Raw genomic sequence first — 20,255 nt, 5'->3', positions numbered from 1 at the left:
TCACAGATATTGAATTGCAAGTTGTCTTAAAAGGTAGACGATTTGTACAGTTTTGGAAAATTTGCGTGTCTAAGAAAATCGTCACGAGAATGGAAAGTGATATTGAAAAAGTCTGTAGTTACGCAGCTAGTTTCTCTGTAAAAAAAGAAAGTTTGACGTGACCACTTTTGACCATTTGGAAAATTTTATTTTTAGTAAAGACTCAGAAGTCAGAACCATTTGAAATCCACAAAAATTTGGATTAGGTTCGGCTTTGTTCGGATAGTAATATCTCTAACGGTCTAATATCCAAAAAATTCAATCCGATTACAGCTCAATATAAGTTTTCGGATAATTTAAGGTATCTCCGATAGTACATGTAAAAAATCAAATAATTTATATAATGTTATTTTTAAAGAATACAAAATAAAGTAAAAAATGTTTAAATAAATCTAATTATTAAAACTAGCAAATGCATAAACATTTAAATTGAATAATAGTAATAATAAACAAATTTAAAGATAATTGCATATCTACTTAAGTTTTTCTTTTGCAGCATTAGTCAAACTCAAATTATAACATTAATGGTATCGTAAAAAAGGTAGAACAAACAAACAAAAATTACTTATAGCATAATAATTAATCAGACGTTAAAAAAAATTATTTTTGACCACAAAAAATTACTTTTATTTCGATAATTGTGTTATTTTACAAAATACACCCCATCCCCATCCCGCGTACTGAATTTTGTGTGAACGGTAACTCTTGAGAAGTTTCTCTTCCACTAGTATAAATATGTATCACCTTCCCAGGCTCTTTTCACAAATCACAACCTTAGTGAAAAAAAAACTGTAAACACTAAAACTCTTTCTCTCAACGCGTGCCTCCAATGAAGAACTCTCCAAGAAACAAAGATGACTCCTCACCAAGCCGCAACATCATAACCGTCACCAGAATCACCACTCCAAACCGACCCTATATCACCAGATCCGAAACCGCCACTGTGTGCACCGACTCTTTTTCCTACAGAGAAATCGTCCAGATCCTCACCGGACCCTCCATGTTACGTTACCCAACCAACCAACCCGAACCGCCCCTGAGGTACTTACTTCCTCCACGCACTACCGTCCCAACCAAGAAGCGCTCTTCTTCTTCTTCATCCTCCACCATCTACGAACGCCGCCGCAACCAACTCAAGATCAACCCGGTACGTTCCGGGTTAACCGAGAACATTCCTCTCACCAGCCCTGACACTCCTCTCCTTCATGACCCGTTTTCTCGTTCCGGGTCTGTTACTCCCAGCCCGAGCGGTTCCGAGTCCGACGTCGAGGAGAGAGAGATAAGAGAGAAAGGGTTTTACTTGCACCCGTCACCGTCGTCGACTCCGACGGATCCGAAGCCACAACTTCTCAGCCTCTTCCCGTTGACTTCTCCTCGAGCTGAAGATTCTCCCGCCTCCTCTACCTAAGCTCCTCATGCACCCTATTTAAACCTAATTGGAATAAATATTAGCTAAATTTTTAATTTCGTTATTATCGTTTTGGAAGCTAAGATTTGGGAATGCTGCTTGTAGCTAACTAAAATCATGGCTCCATATATCTATGTTGTTGTTTTCTTTACCCATCATTAACATTTGGGTTTCATAAACTTATTCATGTTCCATTGGATGTTATAATCATTTAATAACCGTTATGTTCTTCTCTAAATCATATTGTAATTGAATATCTGAATAACATATACATATATGATTTAGTGTTTAGTATGAAGTTGGTTGGTTTTGAATTTCTTTATCTGAATTCTCACAAATTTTATTTTTATGTTTTCCAAAAAAAAAAAAATAGAATATAGTAACAAGTGCAAAGATTCATGAATCATACGCGGTTAAAAAAATCATCAAATTTGGTCTAATTTAATGTGATAATTTTTTTTGTCAATTCACAAAAAGATGAAAATTACACTATTTTTTATCAATCAGAGATTTATGTATTAATTTTTCTAAAAAGAATTTAAAGGCACAAAATTTAGTTAACGTATAACAATAAATATACATAAATATGAATAGTTAGTCAAAACATAATAATAAATTTATACAGATCACAAATCTGATAATTATACTAACTCCATTTATTATAGATATGCTCTAAATTTGTCATCATTCCAACTTTGATATAACTAGAATATGTTCTCATATTTCAGATGCGTAAGGATTTTTGCGAAAGAGAGAAGAAATTAGATGCTGTTGTTGTTTCGTTTTTCCTCGTTAACATTGTTTTCATATATCTATTCGGGTTTTATTAGATGTTTATTTATTCGTTATATATTCATTATTTCTTTAAGTCCTATTGTAATCAGATATTTGAAGAACAAATTACGTTTGAATAAGTTTATTATGAAACTGGTATTATAATATATATGTCTAACATTTTTTTCTGAATTTACACAGTTCATTTTATTATATTTTTGTAAAAATAATATAAAATTATAATATGTATGAGATTCATTAACGACAAGTGAAAAAGTAAATGCGTCAAAATTTGGGTGTGAATTATTGTGAGTTTTTTTTTGGTTTCACAAAAGTTTGGAAATTATAAAATTAAGTTTTACCAATCTTAAATTTATGTATTAAACTATTTTTGAAAATTTAAAAGGTATGAAATTTAGTCAAAGTATAATAATTAATATACATGAATATGAATAGTTAGTCAAAATATAATAATAAATCTATACAGATCATAAATATGATAGTTATACTAACTGCATTTATTATAGATATGCTTTAAATTTGTCATCATTCAAAGTTTAATATAACTAAAATATGGTCCCATATTTCAATTCATAAGGATTTGTGAAAGAGGGAAGAAATTATATGTTGTTGTTGTTTTTGTCTTTCTTCGTTTGACATTGTTTTCATAAGCCTGTTCAAGTTTTATTAGATGTTACATTTATTCGTTATAGGTTCATTATGTTCATCAAATCCTATTGTAATCGAATGTCTGAAGAACACATTGCGTTTGAATACATTTAATGTGAAAATTGATGTTTCAATATGCCCCACATTTCTCTGTCTGAACTTATACAATTTTATTTTCTTTTATCTTTTCTTAAAAATAGCAGAAAAAATTATATGTACGAGATTCATTAACCACAATGAAAAGTATATGGGTCAAAAATTTGGTATGGATTAATATTAGGATGTATTTTTCATTTTAAATTTTAGAAAATATAGAATTAAGTTCTACAATGAGATATTTAAGTATTAAACCATTTTAAAATTATATAAGGTATGAAAATTTGGACAAAATAATATAATAAATATAAATGAATAAGAATAGTTAGTAAATATATAATGATAAATCTACACAGGTCATAAATATGATAGTTATACTAACATAATTTATAATAAATATGCTCTATATTTTTCATCAGTCAAAGTTTAGCATAACTAAAATATGTACTCATATTTCAATTTCATAAGGATTTGTGAAAGAGCGAGAAATTAGATGTTGTTTTTGCTTCACCTCATTTAACATTGTTTTCATAAATCTATTTAGCTTTATTAGATGTTACATTTCTTTGTCAAATATTCTAGATTCATTATGTTCTTTAAATCCTATTCTAATAGAATATTTTTTTTTTTGACAGCGAACACCATGTTTTATTAATTCAAGACGAAAAAGTTAGTTTATGGAGCTAACCACGTCGGAATCAAAGAGTTTACATGGGAGAAAATAGAGTTTTTGAGGCGAGTTCCTTTTCGGCTTTTACATTACGCTTGCGAGATAGGTTAATCTAAAAGGAAAAAATACGCTTGAAGATGTTTAGTGTGAAATTAATGTTTCAATATACCCGACATTTATGTCTGAATTTACATTTTTAATGTTTTACTTAAAAATAACAGAAAACTGTAACATGTATGAGATAAATTAACCACACGTGAAAAATAAATGCGTCAAATTTTTGTGTTAGTTAGTGTTAGAATATACTTGAAGATGCTTTGTTGATTTTGGTTGGTAATATATGGTCAGGGAGTTACGTCTTGTGATCGAGGAAATATCCCATAGATATAAACTCACCTGTATAATACTTTAGGAAAACCAGTGACATTTTTTATAATTAGTCTAGGGAAGAAGGTTAATTAATAATTAGTTATAGATTGTGAGATAACCTATTACGATGACACCTCCGCGTAATGGCAGTTTTGTGAATATTATACACAATAAAAACTAATTTTTTAAAATGATCTTATTTTAATAATAAAGAGATTTGTACTGGTCATAACTATGGCAGTAATACTAACTATATTTATTATGCATTTGCTTTACATTTGTCATCATTTGAATTTTACTATAAATAGAACTAGGTAGTAATCTGCGCTTGTGCGCAAAGTGAAATAGTTAATTAAATTATTTATTGTATATTGTACTAAGGAATTTGTCGCATAGTTTTTTTCTATGGATGGAAATTCATATATCCGATCGGATTTAGTTGATCTAATTAGAATTTTTAGAGTTAGAAATTTAAATCTTATTTGGATATTTATAAATTTTGGTTTTGATTTGGTTTAGATGATTGCATGTTCAGTCGGATTCAAGTTCGGGTACCTATTTTGCATTTTTTAACAAAATCCAAATATTTTAAGTTCTTAAATCTGATAATAAAATAATATAAAACATAAAATTTTGAATAATGTAAGACTAATATTTAAATATTAACATAAAATTAGTTTAATTTAAATATTTGAATGGAAAAAAATATTTTCAGTATTTTGAATATTTTTTGTTATTTTTAGATATTTATTTGTGACTATGTTGATAATTTTTAAATATTTTCATATTTTTGAATATGTAATAGATCTAAAATTTAAATTAATTGATATATTTAAGTATATAATTGTAATATAGATATTTTTGGTATCCAAAATATTTTAGTTTGAATAAGATTCATGTCTGGTTATGTAGATATTAAACTTTTATATATATCTGAGCTCTTCTATTAATATAAAGCAAAAAATTAAAATGTAAAACAATATTATGGGCTTATTTAACATACATAATTATTGTACCATACTTTAAGAGTACCAATAAAAATGGTTGAGCGTCATGTCAATATTGATGTAGTCTATAACCAATAATGTGTAATTTCTTATAAAAAATATTGGTAATTAAAATAAAAACACAATACAATCAAGTGAAAAATGTTAGACTTGGGTAGAAAATAATGTGATCTCTTCACTCGGTATATGAATTATATTGGCAATCGGTTTCACGAATTTTCTAACAACCTGGTTATGTTTCTAATTCTTAGTCTGATATTGAAATTTCGTATATAAAAGTAATATTTTGCTAAACTAAAGATCTAACTTTGTATGGTGTTTTTTAACTCAGTTTTTTAATTCATAACCAATCACAACTATTTGTTGTTTTCGTATATAGAAGCTTCAATCATTAGCAATTTTAGAAATTTACAAAATTTCAATTTCTAATAACATTTTCAATCTAGTCCTTGTTCTAAAAAACGGGCGAGTTGCCGATTAAACGGCCGCAAAATCGTGAAGCGTTGGGTCACCGTGGCGAGTTTGGCCAGTTCGGATGCATTCCATGTTGACCCGCGTTTTGACCGCCGAGAACGTGGTATAAATTTACACGGCCGCGTAATGTTTTTTTTTGATACTACGGCCGCGTAATGTTGTTTACAGAAAGTTAAAAAATCTCTGAAAATGTTTATATTGGTAGATCTGATGTAATTATAGTGTCCACGTTAAGAAAATCAAGTAAAAACAAAAGAAAGTTAAAGAAAGAACATGGATACGCAGAGGATTAATTGCAGAACCAAATTAAGGAGGAAGAAGAAGACATACGTGTCTTTTTGTATTTACTAAAACAAAGTAAATAATAAAAAACTATAAAATATCACCATTCATGGGTCATACCATGTTTTAGTAGGCCCAAAAGGTTTAAACAAAACTATTGACCTTAGTTTTAGTTATATTTGGAATTCACAAATGGAATATATACATGTTAGTGATAATTAAAACCACAAAAAAAAAATCCCCGATTACTCTCCGATTTAATTCCGATTTTTCGATAAATCGCTAGGCGTTGGTCAGCCGCACGCGTTACGCCTAGCGAATTTCCGAACAAGAAATCTAGTTAGTTGATGTGAATCTTAATGATTTTGATTTTTTTCCAATAATATTATTCAGTATTTGTACGGAGATAATTTTAGTTTACTAATACAAATGTTAAAAATATAAAAACTAAAATCAAATGATTAAAAATTAGTGTATAAACACACTAATTGTTTGCGGTGGAATTAAAAAAGAGTGTGTAAACACATTAATTGTTAAATGATTGTAAAGCACGTCAACATACTCAAATTGAAATCGATGTAGATCACAAGGTATTGCTTACATATAGACATAAACGAAACACAATGTTGAGAAATATAAAAGGATACCAACAGATAAACTGAGCGTATATGCATCATGAGCATAAATAAAAGGGAAAATAAAAATTAAAGATTCAAGAAAAACAAAGTTCAGAATCGTACGTAGAGGAAACATGTGATCTTTATTTATTTACGCATTCTTTGCACTCTCGCTTCGTTGCTCATATTGTTTGTATGTGCTGATTCAGATTAAGAAGTTAGCCTGTAGCAATGCGTGATGATGCTGCACCCACGCCTGTAAGGGTTAGCCCTTTTCCTCTTCGTGCAATCGTAGTAAGACCGGCCACGACGGCTACATGGCACATTGTTCTTCTTAAGTGCACCGTAACTGATGTACCTGCGCCTTGCGGCTAGTTGCCGCCTATTGGTCTCAGAATCCATCAAGGACTCAAGTCCATCATCGTCTCCAATGCATCCTTGTCCATTGACACAAGATTTGGACAAGGACCATGTGACATTGGCTGATTCAGCGACTACTGCCAGGGTCAAGAGGCAAAGGATCAACAAGAACTTGATACCCATTTAGCTTCCTTTTGTGTTTGTTTGATGATGAGATTTAAAGGTTTTCTTTTACAGTTATAGAACTGTAATGGTGGATTCTTCTACGCCCTTCCTTGTGAAAGGAGGGAACAATAGAAGCGGTATTACAGAAGAACAAACGAGAATGCCTTTGTTGGGGATAATAAACGGGAAAACAGAGTGTAATATTTTGGTTTTTATTTTTGTGGTTGTTATTTTTGTTTTCTTGAAGTATTGCCCCTTTTTAGATATCTTATTTTTGTTGGTTGGTGTCGTTCATTTCTTAGTTTGTTCCGTTAGTTTACATATGTGGCACTCCTCTTTGATCGGGTATCTAGTTTTGTACGTAAAGATTCATTTAGCTGAAATTTTCGAATTAGCTTGCAACAATTAATTGATATTATTTAGCAAAAAAAGACAACTAATTGATATTCTTAAACTTAGCTAGAGCTATTTCATAAAAATCCAAATTTCAATATTTACATTTACAACAAATGTCAAATGGCTACACTACAGTCTGTCACGTCCAAGCTGTTGAAGTAAGGTTAAGTATATTCCTAAGACAAGTTTAACTTAACCAAAACACACAAAAGTAATTTAGCCCCTTGAAAAAGGCATCCTGATTCGGACAATCATTACATATATATGTTATTTTTTTAATTTTGCGTTAGTGGTAGGCAGAGGCATCTTCTTATCTAGAGGGAATAAGCTTGGTTTGAAAAGCATCCAAAAAGCAGAAACGAATAAAGGAAACCCCATAAAGGAACGGTTATCGGATTTAGAAAAATAGAATTGCTATAAAGCTCAAGCATAAAGGGCAGACTTGGATGTAGTTGTGTTAGTCCAACTATGAAGTTTTTGTTTCAGCTGCCTTGTTGCTCTTGCTTCTGTTTCGTCAAGTCAAAGAAGGGGAAACACAAGGAGGGGGAGATAAAGAAAGAGTAACAAGAAGAGTCTTCAAAGAGAGAATGAATCTTTTTTATGGTGTCAATTTGATGTTACTTCTGTATCCATCGATGATTATCTTTGTCAAAAGAAGGCAAGATCATTAAGTTATAATGTTGCATCCTCTTCTTGGTTTACATTCCTACTCAATCTTTATTTTTGCTTCATAAATGTATTCTAAATTAACTCGTTAATATGGGCGGCTATCGGAACTGTTATACAGTTTGGTTTCTCATCAATCCATTTCAAATCTGATTGCTTTTCAACTAATTAAGATGAAGGATCTGTCATTTTAAGAGAGCATGTTCCAGTTATCAATCTGTTTACTTACTTTAGGTCCGTTTAGTATCAAAATAGCCTAAGCTTGTGTGCCAGTTTCAACTACAAGACTCGATGAGCACAAGGTAACATGATGACTGTCAAAATCCTAATTTCAAGTAGCCAAAATGGGGTTTAAAGCCAAGATCGACCAAAATGTTTCATTGCGTAAGACCCACCTAGAAAATTTAATTAACATATTATGAAGAAAAAACAAACTAGGCTGGCTTATAACAAAAATACATTTTAATTATTGTAAAACCTCGAAGATGCAGAGATATCATGTACTGCAATTTGGAAAATAACAAAGTTCTGTCATCTATAGTTTATATGAATACGTGCAAGTTCATTCAGCATAACGTTGTATGATTATTTAATTAAAGTGTTCATCTTTTAATGTTCTCCTTCATCGCTTGCATTTAGGACTAGAGAAAGTGCAGAAGCATAGTTACTGATATTTTAATCGAACAATTTATAATGTTTGTGGCAGTGAAGCAATATTGACGGTCCACAAAGACCTAGGTGGTGGGTAAACTAAGGTTATGATCAGTCAGGATCCACAAGTGAGTTTCAACTACATTAACTTCTCTATGGCTCACTCTAGCTTTTAAATGTGTGTTACTTGCATATCATGTGATCTAAGGATGCAACTGTTGTTGTGTAAGTGAAATCGTCAGAAAAAAAAAAGAATTCTCCCTCTCTGAATATGGTACATTATCATTCGGGTGGGAGGCGACTGAATCCTAACCTGTATGAATCAGGAAGAGCACTGTCTGAGTTTGCTGAATACATGGAGTGGTTCTGGCACTGAAGTATGGAACCCAGGGAGTTCCTCCATTCTTCAAGTCCTTCTCTCCTTTCAGGCTCTTGTTCTGAATGAGAAGCCTTACTTCAACAAAGCTGGCTATGATAAGCAGTTGGGCTGAGCTGAGGAAGAGAAAAACTCGCTGAGTTTACAATGAGAACGCTTTCCTCATCATCACCTGCAAATCCATGATTCGTTGCTGCACAAGCCTCCAAAGGTATGATTCTATTTGCAACAATTCAAACGTAAAATGAAAATTACCATAAGAGAACGTTTTGATCAACACTGAATTGTTGGATTATAGGGCTCAGCATGTTCTGGCTGCGTGCAAGGCTTATATGGAAGGCGTCCCTGTAGGATCATCAACGAAACTGCAGGAGACTTCAACCACAAACTCCACCGGTTTCAGGATCATGCTCTCTAAACTCTGCCCAACACTTGTTGAAGCATTCTCAGAGATTGGAGTTGATTGCAGCCAAGGGGTTGCACTTGAATCATGACGGTTGACACTGTTGTTATGTGTAAGAATAAAGGGCTGTATAAATTTAATAGATCCATCTTGTAAAGTATCAAAGGGTTGTAATGTTGCAAAGAACCATGTGTACCATGTTCTGTGATAAAAATTGAAACACTTGTGTGTTGTTGTACAATACATATAGATTCGATTTGACTCATTGTACGTTTAGGTGTATGAAACTGTCGGCCAAATTAAGTTCATCTAGGAATTAGTATGGTCAACTAGTTCGTGCACCACGATGGCTTTGTGTAGGAATTGGTCCATTTACGGATTGAATATAACTATAATTATTTTGTTTATTTTATTAATTAAAATTAGTCACCATCTCGGTACTGACATTTACAAATAAAATTTTCGCAGCTCTCCACCATCGATCTCGGCCATCTATAACAACGAAAAAAACATCCATAACAAAAAATATGTTTGGCCTTATCGTCGAATGTTTGAGGACTCTCTGCATGCTTAAAAGGAAGAGCGTGGCCTGCTAAATCAGGATTTGCCTTGATATTACATACACCTGCAAAAACTATTGATAGAATATCAAACAATTAAATAATCTGTTGGAGAATGATAAAATATGATGCATACTGATCTTAGTTAACCAAAAGAAAACTTACATGATGAAACAAAGAGTAAAAGAGTTAAGAAACAAACAATTGTCTTCATTTTCTTTTTTCTTTTTGAAACACGTCTTCATTTTCTTAAATATTGATTTTACCTTATGTTACAAAATAGTTAAGACTATACTTAACGTTCTTTATAAATGATGTTTACAAAAAAAATAACAACTCATGTAAATTAGGTGCTCTATTAACATAGATACAGTTTTAGTTCTAAAGTATTCGATGAGACTTGTAAAGTATAATAGAATAAGATATATTATTGTGTTGTGTTTAATACGAGAATACAAGATTTATATATATAGTGCTAATATTAACATAATATTGACACTAGATAATGTTAATTTTCCTAAACACTTAATGGAAATATATTAAGAATATCTTGAGATTAACTTGTTCTTCAAGTCTTTCCTTTTAATCTTGATGGTCTTCATGGGTTTCACGGACTTCACAAACTTGATCCGTAAGATACATATCTTCCGGCCCAACATATCTCTAATAAGACTATTTATTTTAGCGATTGATGGTTCCGCACCATTTAGTAACTGCTCATCATTGATATGATGGATCCGCACCATCTATTCACCACTTACATTTGAGGTTGTCTTCAGATGGTTTCTACCAATGGGAAGTGGTGAATGGTGTGGATCCATCAATTGCTAAAATAAATATTGCATCCCAAAAAAGGTTTATCCATAAGGCATGCTCGTAAAGACACGTAAGGCATGAAATAGTTGGTTCTCAGTTTAATGAGTATTATAAAGAGGCTGAGGTACGATGGATCCACACCAATCAGAAAACGCCCAGCAAACCTCTCAAATCCTGAAATGATCAGCGAGATTCTTTTGATGGTTTCACGAAATATACAAAATAGTCGGCAAAATGTATGTACACATAGAAATATACAAAACGCCCTGCGCGGGGTGAGATAAGCATTTTTACCGGTTTTATTTTCCAACATTACGTATTTTATAAAATTAAAAGAATACATTGTAGAAGTATTAAAGTCTATATAATTAAATATAAACGGGTAATATATAAGATATTGAATTTTTTTTTTGGAAATAGTAAATGTTATTTCCGGTTCAAGATATAGTATAGGGAATTATCTAGAATCTAGACATATATATTTTTAGAAAATGGAATATAATCTACATACATGATATAAATGAACTTATTGCCATTACTATTATTCTTGTATTTATTGTTTTATATGTAGAAAAATTTGATATGACAATTATAGTATATTTTGTTCTTAATTACTTCACAATTGTCTAAAATTATGAATAAATAATTTTTTTCCAGTGTTCTGCAAACATCAGGTTACAATTAATTGAATAACGGCCTTTAATATAGCACCGAATACTTCCACGGTTACTCTGTTTAGCAATATACTTTTTCGCGCAATTACAAATGGTATTGAACTATATATAAATATATATATATATAATTTAATGTTTATATGATTTAAGAATTAACTATGGGTTCAAAGATATTATAAATAAAAGTTTAAAATAAAAAGATAACCGACAGAAAAACACTAAAAGAATATAATACAAGTTTTCGCGAGGCTTCTAACAGAATGACGCAAATCCGAAGATAATATCTCGCCTCTGCAGTTGTATCATCATTTTCTTAACCTTTGGTATAATCTTATCATTTTTATTCTTTACAATATTCAGTTATCTGTAGTTTATAAAATACAGCTTATTTTCGGACAAACTCAAAAGGAGGTGATTGAAATCTTTTTAAGATATTTATATAGAAACTACCCTAGACAACCCAAAATAATCTATCCTATCATGCAATCAATCAATATCAATCTTTGGTATTAAACATATACTTCTTTGATACTCATGTCTAAAATGCAGAATGAGTGTGTGCATTTCAAACGCCGAGCTATATACTATTCTATATATAACATAAATATAGAATAGATTATTCTAAAAACATAAATGTAAACCCTAAATCCCAAACCGTATACTTTAAACCCAAATCCTAAACCAGTTAATATATATTAAACATGCATACGAAATAAAGTTTTCCCTTACATATCATAGATCAAGCTAAATTAAACAGAACTGAAACAGAGACTTCATAGTATTTCTTTTTATGATTCTATAGATTTTGTACTCGCATATAATACAAATAACCATATACACTAAAACCTCTATAAATTAATAATCTCTATAAATTAATAAATTTTTCCGATCCTGAGTCGGGCCGGTTTAAAAAATGATAGAATTCGATAAATTAATAAGATAATAATTCTTTTGAAATCCCTATGTAAATATACGGTCCCAATAAAATTATAAATTAATAATTATAAATCTTATGTATACATATTTATATCTATTATCTTGTATTCAAAAATTTTATAGACTTCTATAATTTTTTTTTGTCAACAGCTTAATATTATAGGAACTTAGCCAAGCCAAGCTCGAGGAACATTGTTTACAAATACTACATGATTTATAGACTTCTATAAGTTAGAATCGCTTTTAAAGGATAGAATTCTTGGAAGTAGAATTACTTCAAATAAAATAGGCAAAGTAATAAATAAAATACTTTGAAAATGGAATATTAATAATATACATAAAGGAAAACAATAAAGATTAAAAATTTAATTAAATTTAAAAATTACACACTGAAACTTTTATCTTTATAAATTATTAAATTATTAATTTATCTCTATAAATTAATAATTTATTAATTTATCTCTATAAAATAATAATTTATTAATTTATCTCTATAAATTGATAATTTATTAATTTATCATTACAAATTAATATTTATTAATTTATAATGATTAATTAATACCTCTGTAAAAATTAATAAATTTTCTCAGTCCCACCCGGCCGGAATAAGTTTTGTATTAGAATTATAGAAAAATATCTTTATTCTCCGGTATTAAATATTACTCTAATTAATATGCATAGTAATTGGGTTTCCATATATAAAAGAACATTATAAATGTTATTAAAAATATGTTACAAAAATAGAAGGTGTGAATGAATGCAAAAATCAATTAGACCATTCTTTTTTCCTTTTGAAGGAAACTCGACTAATAGTTCGATTTTCATTGCCAAAAAATAAGGACTTAGGTCTCTCTATTTAATAGCAGTAATATTTGAGTTTCCATATACAAAAGAACATTGTCAATGTCATTAAAAATCAGAAGAAATATAGAAGGTGAGAATTAATGCAACAATCACGTAAACAAAATCACTCAAATCAAGAAACTGACGTATTTCTTTATATACACATGCGAACATGAAACTATATAGCATATTTATACGAATATGCATGTTTGTCCAATGGCATAAACCGTAATATCCTAAGATACTTAAGCCTTCTTTCAAAAAGAAGCTGAGAAGGAACCTCGTGCCGACACGTCGTCAATAATGGCAATTCCGAAAATATGTTACTCTTTGAAGGTTACTCTTGTTTTTTGCTTCTGTTTTAATATTAAGGGGATATTCTCAGAGGCGGACCCATGTATGGACACAGGTTAAAGTTAAGTTACGCCTGTTTTGTAAAACTACATAATAGATTTCGCAGGTCATTTGGTTGACATTCTCCTGTGCTGACACACCTTAACTGGGTTCGAACCATGCTTTGCTATTTTATTACTCAATTTTTATTAAAATTATTTTTATTTTGGGCTAAAGTCTATTTGTTGACACACCATAAATATCGGACTGGGTCCGCCACTGTATATGCTACATGTACAGTGGCGGAGGTAGCTGTAACCAAAGGCCATATGACCTATATAGATTTTTTTTTAAATGTTTACTTGTCTTTTTCTTTTTAATATCTGAAGAAATACTAAAAATTTAACAAATTGACTTTCTGTAAAATATAGTTATTAAAAAATTGATCCGAGTAAAACAATATACTACCTCCGCCATGTACATGTATATATTATATATAATCCAGCAATGGGGAATCACAGTTGAAGTTAAATATATATTAGATTGAATTCGAGATGCGAGAAACAAGCTTTCAACATGGAATTATTGTTAAGTAGTCACACGATAATTTATATCATCCATCCTTATGTGCAATTGTGCATATAGTATATAGACACGCCTGATCGACCCCTATTAATTATATTAATTCTTATATCGGTTTTGATCCTTTTGCAATTGGTAAAATGTAGTTTGTTATTTACTTCTGTCCCACCGATTGGTGAACCTTTTTTTTTTTGCTAAAATGTAGTAATTTATTCTATTATGTGTGGTTTCAGTTTTTAGGAAACCAATGAACTGCAAAACCGAAAATAAACCATAAAAACGAAAGTGTACACTCTTGGAAGGTACTGAGGTTGGGTTGGTTGATCAGACCTTTGAAAACACGGTTTCATTTTGCAAATGCACTGCGCTAGTATCTCAGATTTTAACTTACATCTGAAGTTTATTAAACCAAAGATACACGAAGAACCACCTAAAATAGAAACACATGTTTATGAGCAAGTCTGTTTCAAAAAAAAAAATGTTTATGAGCAAGGAGATGATGAGATGAAGACCACTCTTGTAATCATGAACTGTATTACTTTGGCGATTGGAAATATGTAATGATTTTTGGTATTTGCTATTTTTAAAATGAAAAAGAATAGTATATGTACTATGATGAGGATACAAGATTCTCAAAATATGTTAGTAATGTCTTTTTTTTAATAATGTCAAAGTGTGTTTTCCCAGATATTCCACAAAATTCAATCAAAACACCAAACAGTAGTTACTTTCTCAAAAAAAAAACACCAAATAGTAGTTAATTCATTCATACTCGACATCCTTTATGGCTTCATGGACCAGTATATACAAAAGCACAACGACAAATAAAGTTTTCACAGCTGCGCACATATTTGTATATTCGTATACAACTATGAACACATCTTCTACAAAAATCATATTCAGTTTCAAAATTGACATTATCTTTCTTGAGAACAGTTTCAAAATTGACATTTTGAGGGCTTTCTGCACGCTTAAAAGAAATACCATGTCCGCGTAAGTCAGGTTTTGCCATGATATTTGACATACCTGCAAAAAATATTATATGAAAATTAAATGATTAAACAAAAAATATTGTTAGAAAACGTAACATATGATATAAAGCTAAGCAAATATAAATTTACATGATGAAACGAAGATTAGATAAGTTAAAAAACAAAGGACTGTATTCATTTTTGAAAGGAAAATAAGTTTTTATTCTTCTTTTTTTTTTAATAATCACTCTGAGCTCTTGTTGAGGTCAAATAGTGTGATACTAATATACAATCTTTTACTTCGTAACGCAATAGTTGATATTATATACTCGACGTTTTTTTTTATAAATATATAAAAACTCCTTTAAATTACAGTTTTAGTTTCAAAAGAAAAACTATCAAATATGCATATTTATTATACCGGGGCATTGATTAGTTATTCGGTTATTTCAAATAAAATAACTAGTCATTAAATTTCAATCAGAAGTGTCAACGGGATAAACTTTTGTGTGCTTTGCACATCAAGAAGAAAGTTTAAAACATTATTAAAGTGGTGGAGAGCATTTTAGTCATTGCAATTTTGAGTAGTTGAAGTGTTATAATGCGGAGACAGGCTTGAGATCAAACACTAAAAACTACATTGATCCTAGCAATCCACTAGAAGGTGGGTGAGTCTTTAGTGTTTTAGAATGGCTGTCGATATACCAACTAATGGTCTAATATATTTTAGATTGTTCCATCAACCGTTCTCCTCACTCTCGGCGCCAGAAGCCTCGCCCTTCACGCTGACGGTGATAAGCTGACGCACAAGGAGTATATCGTTGGATTTGTAATGACCGTTGCTGCGGATGTTCTCTACGCGTTTGTGTTGCCGCTTGTGGAGCTTACTTACAAGAAAGCTAGTCAAAGTATCAGCTACACGCTTGTCCTCAAGATGCAGCTGGTCTTGTGCTTTGTCGCCTCTTGCTTCTGCCTCGTTGGGATGCTCGCTAGTGGAGACTTCAAGGTATAATCTTAGTAGGATTCAAGAATCAAGAACTGGGGATGTGTTTTAACTTTTTTTTGTCTAACTTATGCAGGAGTTAGCAAGAGAAGCAAGAGAGTTTAAGCTTGGAGGGTCTAACTATTACTATGTGGCAAGGGTTTTTCTTGGGGTCTATTGGGATGATCTTCTGTGCATCGTCTCTCGTCTCTGGGGTTCTCATCAGTGTTCTGCTTCCGTTGACAGAGGTTTTGGCTGTCATTTTCTTCAAGGAGAAGTTTCAGGCGGAGAAAGGTGTCTCTCTGTTTCTATCCCTGTGGGGATTCGTCTCTTACTTCTATGGACGACAGTTTAAAACCGAGAAGACTACTCAGGTTCAGGAGGCACAACTGTCACAGCTTCCAGTTACTGATCCTGTAGCTTAATAGCACCTGTAACATCTAAGGTTTTCATGATTGCCTTCTCTATGATGTGGTTGTTTGCATCTCACATATATATGAGTACAAATTTTACTACACTTAAGTGAACTGATCTTAGTAACTATTACACATGACAAACTATGGCAGAATCCACAGATGGGGAAAGCTGTTTATTTGAGAAACAGAAAAAAAAACTCCAAAAGCCATTGATGGGGCAGACGGACAAGCTAGCGAGATGTCTCAGTTCCTTGTACTGTTTTTCAACCATTCTAGATACTTGTCGCTCCCACCAGTTATGGGCAATGCAATTACTTCTGGCACACTAAAAAAAACAAGTAAACAAGGTTCAATTACTTATTAGCTTAAGACAAGGCAGTCAGCACTAGTAAACTCTCTCTTATATTCTCGAGATATGTGAAAATGCGTGATAGAGAAAATAGTAACTCGTATTCGTGATTAGCATTGACGTGCTCGGTAAGAGACTCTAGAAGAGACTGCCTTGTTTTGATTATCAGTAGCTCCTCGGAATCACTCTGAACCTGCAAGTCAAAAAAAGGGATATTATTGATTATATACTAATATGTTCAAAAATATTACACAAGTAATATCCATCTGTTATATTTTGAAATTTCTGAATCTTTCTAGCAAGTCTTAAAGCTTTATAAGATCAAATAACAATGCAGAAAAAATTTCTGCAAGTGTTGTTGCCTTTACTTACCTTTCCTTCCCACTCGTACACCGATTCAACACCTGCATCCATTAACCAAAAACATCTCTGTAGTTACATAAAAAGTAATATTTCAAAAAACCACAGAACAACATGGTGGGGGGAAACAAAGAAGTAAAAAAATCAGAGAACCTGGGACAATGTTGACACACGCAGCAAGCTTTTCTCGGACAATGCTATTAGCCAACTTCTTTCCTGCTCAACCAGACAAAAAGTCATCACCAAATACGGTAGAAAGTTTTCAACTTTTTAACATTTTCATTCTCAATGATAGAATCTAGAGATAGAAAACTAAAGAACCTGCTTCTCTGTTAGGAACAGTGACGTAAACAACAATGCTGGGCACAGTTTTGCTGCTTTCCTCCATTTTGATCGATGAAGAAGAAGAAGAAGAAGCCTTACTGCTAAACTTAGACCTGAATAATAACAACAATCTCCAGTGTTCATAGAGGGTATACACAAGAAACAAACAAAAAATTCGATCGAAATGCCTTTAACCTTAAGAGAGGGGCAAAAGAGAGAGACTGTGCAGCACAACCCGGTTTAAAGGAAGACGATGAGAAGGAGGAGAGACCCAAGCTTAACACGCAAAACGCACCGACGAAAGGAATACGGCGTCGTGTTAAGACGGAAGATCCGATTCTACTGCACAGAGACAGAGACATCGCAGCTTTATCTCAGCCGTGTCTTATTTAATTCTTCTGGAATCCGCTAAAAGGTCCTTACTTTATAATAAACAAACAGTTTAGGGGTCTAAGTGCAATACTTTAAAAAATATTGTTTTCTTTTCATTTTTAGCTTCTTTATCTGAAGTTCCCAAGTGCGTGAGTTGGAGGAGAGGAGCTGTTTGTTCACACAGATGTGGTGTTCCGATTGGGGAGACGTTCATGGCTCTTTTCTCGATTTCGATTTCGATTTCGACAACTACAAGGTAATGAAAAGAACAACAACATTGTTCGATCTCGATAAAGGTGAAGTTTTTTTTTTTTTTAAATGGTGGAATTGGGTGTGTGGTTGCAGGATCACTATAAAGTCCTTGAGCTGAACAGCGAAGCCTCCGATGATGAGATTCGCTCTAACTTCATCCGCCTTGCACTGGTGGTTCCCTTCAATCCTAAATTTTCTGTCTTTTTCTTTTTCCCCCTCCACGCCATTTTCGGACAGTGATATGGATGGAGTTGTGTTTTTTGTTTGCAGAAGTGGCATCCGGATAAACTGAAAGAGGAGGATTCTGCCACGTCTAGGTTTCAAGAAATCAACGAGGCTTATCAAGGTTTTACTTTTACTTCTCTTTTTTTTTTTTGTGTATTATCATGTAGTTTGTTTCTGGTTGGGTTTAGGTTTTGAAGTAGTAAACTTAGAAATGGGGAGTGATTGCCAAAAAAAAAAGTGTAATTGAAGAAAGAAAGAGGTTTCATTAGTTTAGTGGAAATTGAATCTCATTTTTTAGTGATTTCCTTCTGTGAAAAATTAGTTTCTTATGAACTTTGGACAGTAAAGGTTTGATCTTTTTTGGTTGGAACAGTATTGAGCGACCCATTTACAAGGCAGGAGTACGACAAGAAAAGGATGCGTCGTATCTATGAGCGCAACATGGTATTATCTAGAAGCAGATTTTATTTCATTCCAGAGCTGACTTACTTTGAGAGCTTTAAATCCATTTATTGTTTGTTGTTGCAGGAGCTATTGGACCGGTACAAGGAGCTGATATTTACTTGCAATGGCCTTGGGATGAAGAATTTTCTTTGGTGAAATTGCCACAACTTTTTTAAGTTAGGTGTTATGTGTATAGACCTTGTATGATGATGAGTTAGAGACATCAGCCTTCGTATCAGTGGTTTGAGTATTTGATTATAGTCTGAGACGAAGACAAACCATCAATTTAGCATTAATCATGTTTTAGGTTCAACTGCTTCCACAAGCTTTTCATTTGCTTTTTTTATGGTTCTGTGTTCTAGGGAAAGACAACACCCTCTTTTTTTATGAAAATGGCTTTTCGTCTTCAGTAGAATTCCTCAGTTTTCACTTTTTAATTAATTATCTGAACTTTAATATGTTTAGCTCATTATTAGAAAACCTCAATGAAGAAGATTATAGAGACCAATTGTACACTCGCTGGTAGGGATGTTAATATGGGTTTGAAACCCGCAGGCTCATATGGGTTTATAAAAAAATAAATGCCCATTTAGACCCATTTAACTATTCGGGTTTTATATGGGTAACCCTTTTAAGACCCATTTATTAAATGGGTTTTCTCTAAGATAAATGGGTATCCATTTAATCCATTTATGTTTTTTTTTTAAATCAAACGTTGTCGTTTAATGTTTATACTTCTTCTCCTTAGATCTTCTTCTCTTTCGGCTTTGATCAAATCAACGGAGAACGACATCGATCTCCTCCGATTAAACCCATCCGCCCATCGTCTCCCACATCGATCTCCTTTCATCAAAAGGGAGAACCCATCGTCTGATTCGTCTCCTTCGAAGAAGGCTCTCTCTCTCTCTTCTCCGAGCTCAGACCTCGAGCTCTCTCTCGCTTTGCCGCCTCCCTCGTCTCACCATAGGTTCGTCCTCGAGCTCTCTCTCTCAGCCATTAAGCAGATCGCTTTAAAGTTTAAACAAACCGGTCTCATTGTAAAGAGTTCTCTGGTGAATTGACTAGTGCTTGTTATATGATTCTACTTGTTATATAAAGCTAAAGTTATGTTTATCGGAATGTTGGATCACGGGTAGAGATGTTAATAACGAGTTTACGGTGTGTATTCAAGGCTTGCAGTGAAGAGAGAGCGTTAAGATTTGGGATGATTGTGGATTTGATTCATATAGTTTAGGAGCTCTTTAAATTATTTAGATTATGGTAGGATTCTTTTTGTTGAACTCGATTCTTTTGTAATAGAAACAGTCTTGTATCTGTCTATCTTTGTCCTAACTGATATTCAGATACAGAGAACTCGTTGCTTCTGTTATAGAAACAATCTAGTGTCTGCGTAT

At 32.3% G+C, this 20,255-nt stretch overlaps 4 protein-coding genes, 1 long non-coding RNA gene and 1 pseudogene across 6 annotated transcripts; 4 read left to right on the top strand and 2 right to left on the bottom strand.

Moving 5' to 3' along the window:
- The first annotated feature begins 817 nt into the window (after positions 1 to 817).
- On the top strand, positions 818 to 1,663 carry LOC108810414 (VQ motif-containing protein 4). Its single transcript, XM_018582529.2, has one exon. The coding sequence runs from the start codon at positions 869 to 871 to the stop codon at positions 1,445 to 1,447; it is 579 nt and encodes a 192-aa protein (XP_018438031.1). The 5' UTR covers positions 818 to 868; the 3' UTR covers positions 1,448 to 1,663.
- Positions 1,664 to 6,298: 4,635 nt separating this feature from the next.
- On the bottom strand, positions 6,299 to 7,084 carry LOC108810594 (protein RALF-like 19). The gene has a single exon (XM_018582698.2). The coding sequence runs from the start codon at positions 6,946 to 6,948 to the stop codon at positions 6,616 to 6,618; it is 333 nt and encodes a 110-aa protein (XP_018438200.1). The 5' UTR covers positions 6,949 to 7,084; the 3' UTR covers positions 6,299 to 6,615.
- A 558-nt stretch (positions 7,085 to 7,642) lies between these two features.
- Positions 7,643 to 9,722, top strand: LOC108809836 (uncharacterized). Its single transcript, XR_001942918.2, has 3 exons — positions 7,643 to 8,771; positions 8,970 to 9,230; positions 9,318 to 9,722. It is a non-coding gene; the product is annotated as an uncharacterized LOC108809836 (long non-coding RNA).
- A 6,016-nt stretch (positions 9,723 to 15,738) lies between these two features.
- On the top strand, positions 15,739 to 16,559 carry LOC108808733 (purine permease 1-like; annotated as a pseudogene).
- Positions 16,560 to 16,614: 55 nt separating this feature from the next.
- Positions 16,615 to 19,018, bottom strand: LOC108809328 (protein CutA, chloroplastic). 2 transcript variants are annotated; one of them, XM_056988190.1, is made up of 7 exons: positions 18,907 to 19,018; positions 17,764 to 17,910; positions 17,566 to 17,681; positions 17,398 to 17,460; positions 17,257 to 17,288; positions 16,983 to 17,077; positions 16,615 to 16,860 (listed from the first exon to the last, which is right to left on the bottom strand). In XM_056988190.1, exons 1-7 carry the CDS (start codon positions 18,924 to 18,926, stop codon positions 16,779 to 16,781), a joined length of 555 nt encoding a protein of 184 aa, XP_056844170.1. In that variant the 5' UTR covers positions 18,927 to 19,018; the 3' UTR covers positions 16,615 to 16,778. The 2 variants fall into 2 exon arrangements, with proteins under 2 accessions (XP_056844170.1, XP_018436979.2); XM_018581477.2 differs by lacking the exon at positions 18,907 to 19,018 and having other exon boundaries at positions 17,764 to 17,963.
- Positions 18,053 to 19,270, top strand: LOC108809949 (uncharacterized). Its single transcript, XM_056988191.1, has 5 exons — positions 18,053 to 18,196; positions 18,286 to 18,363; positions 18,463 to 18,538; positions 18,791 to 18,861; positions 18,946 to 19,270. The coding sequence occupies exons 1-5, from the start codon at positions 18,125 to 18,127 to the stop codon at positions 19,015 to 19,017; spliced, it is 369 nt and encodes a 122-aa protein (XP_056844171.1). The 5' UTR covers positions 18,053 to 18,124; the 3' UTR covers positions 19,018 to 19,270.
- Positions 19,271 to 20,255: the final 985 nt, after the last annotated feature.

This window comes from Raphanus sativus, chromosome 6, assembly GCF_000801105.2.
Source record: "Raphanus sativus cultivar WK10039 chromosome 6, ASM80110v3, whole genome shotgun sequence".
In the NCBI taxonomy this organism is placed as follows: domain Eukaryota; kingdom Viridiplantae; phylum Streptophyta; class Magnoliopsida; order Brassicales; family Brassicaceae; genus Raphanus; species Raphanus sativus.
This window is presented reverse-complemented; position numbering and strand designations above follow the sequence as displayed.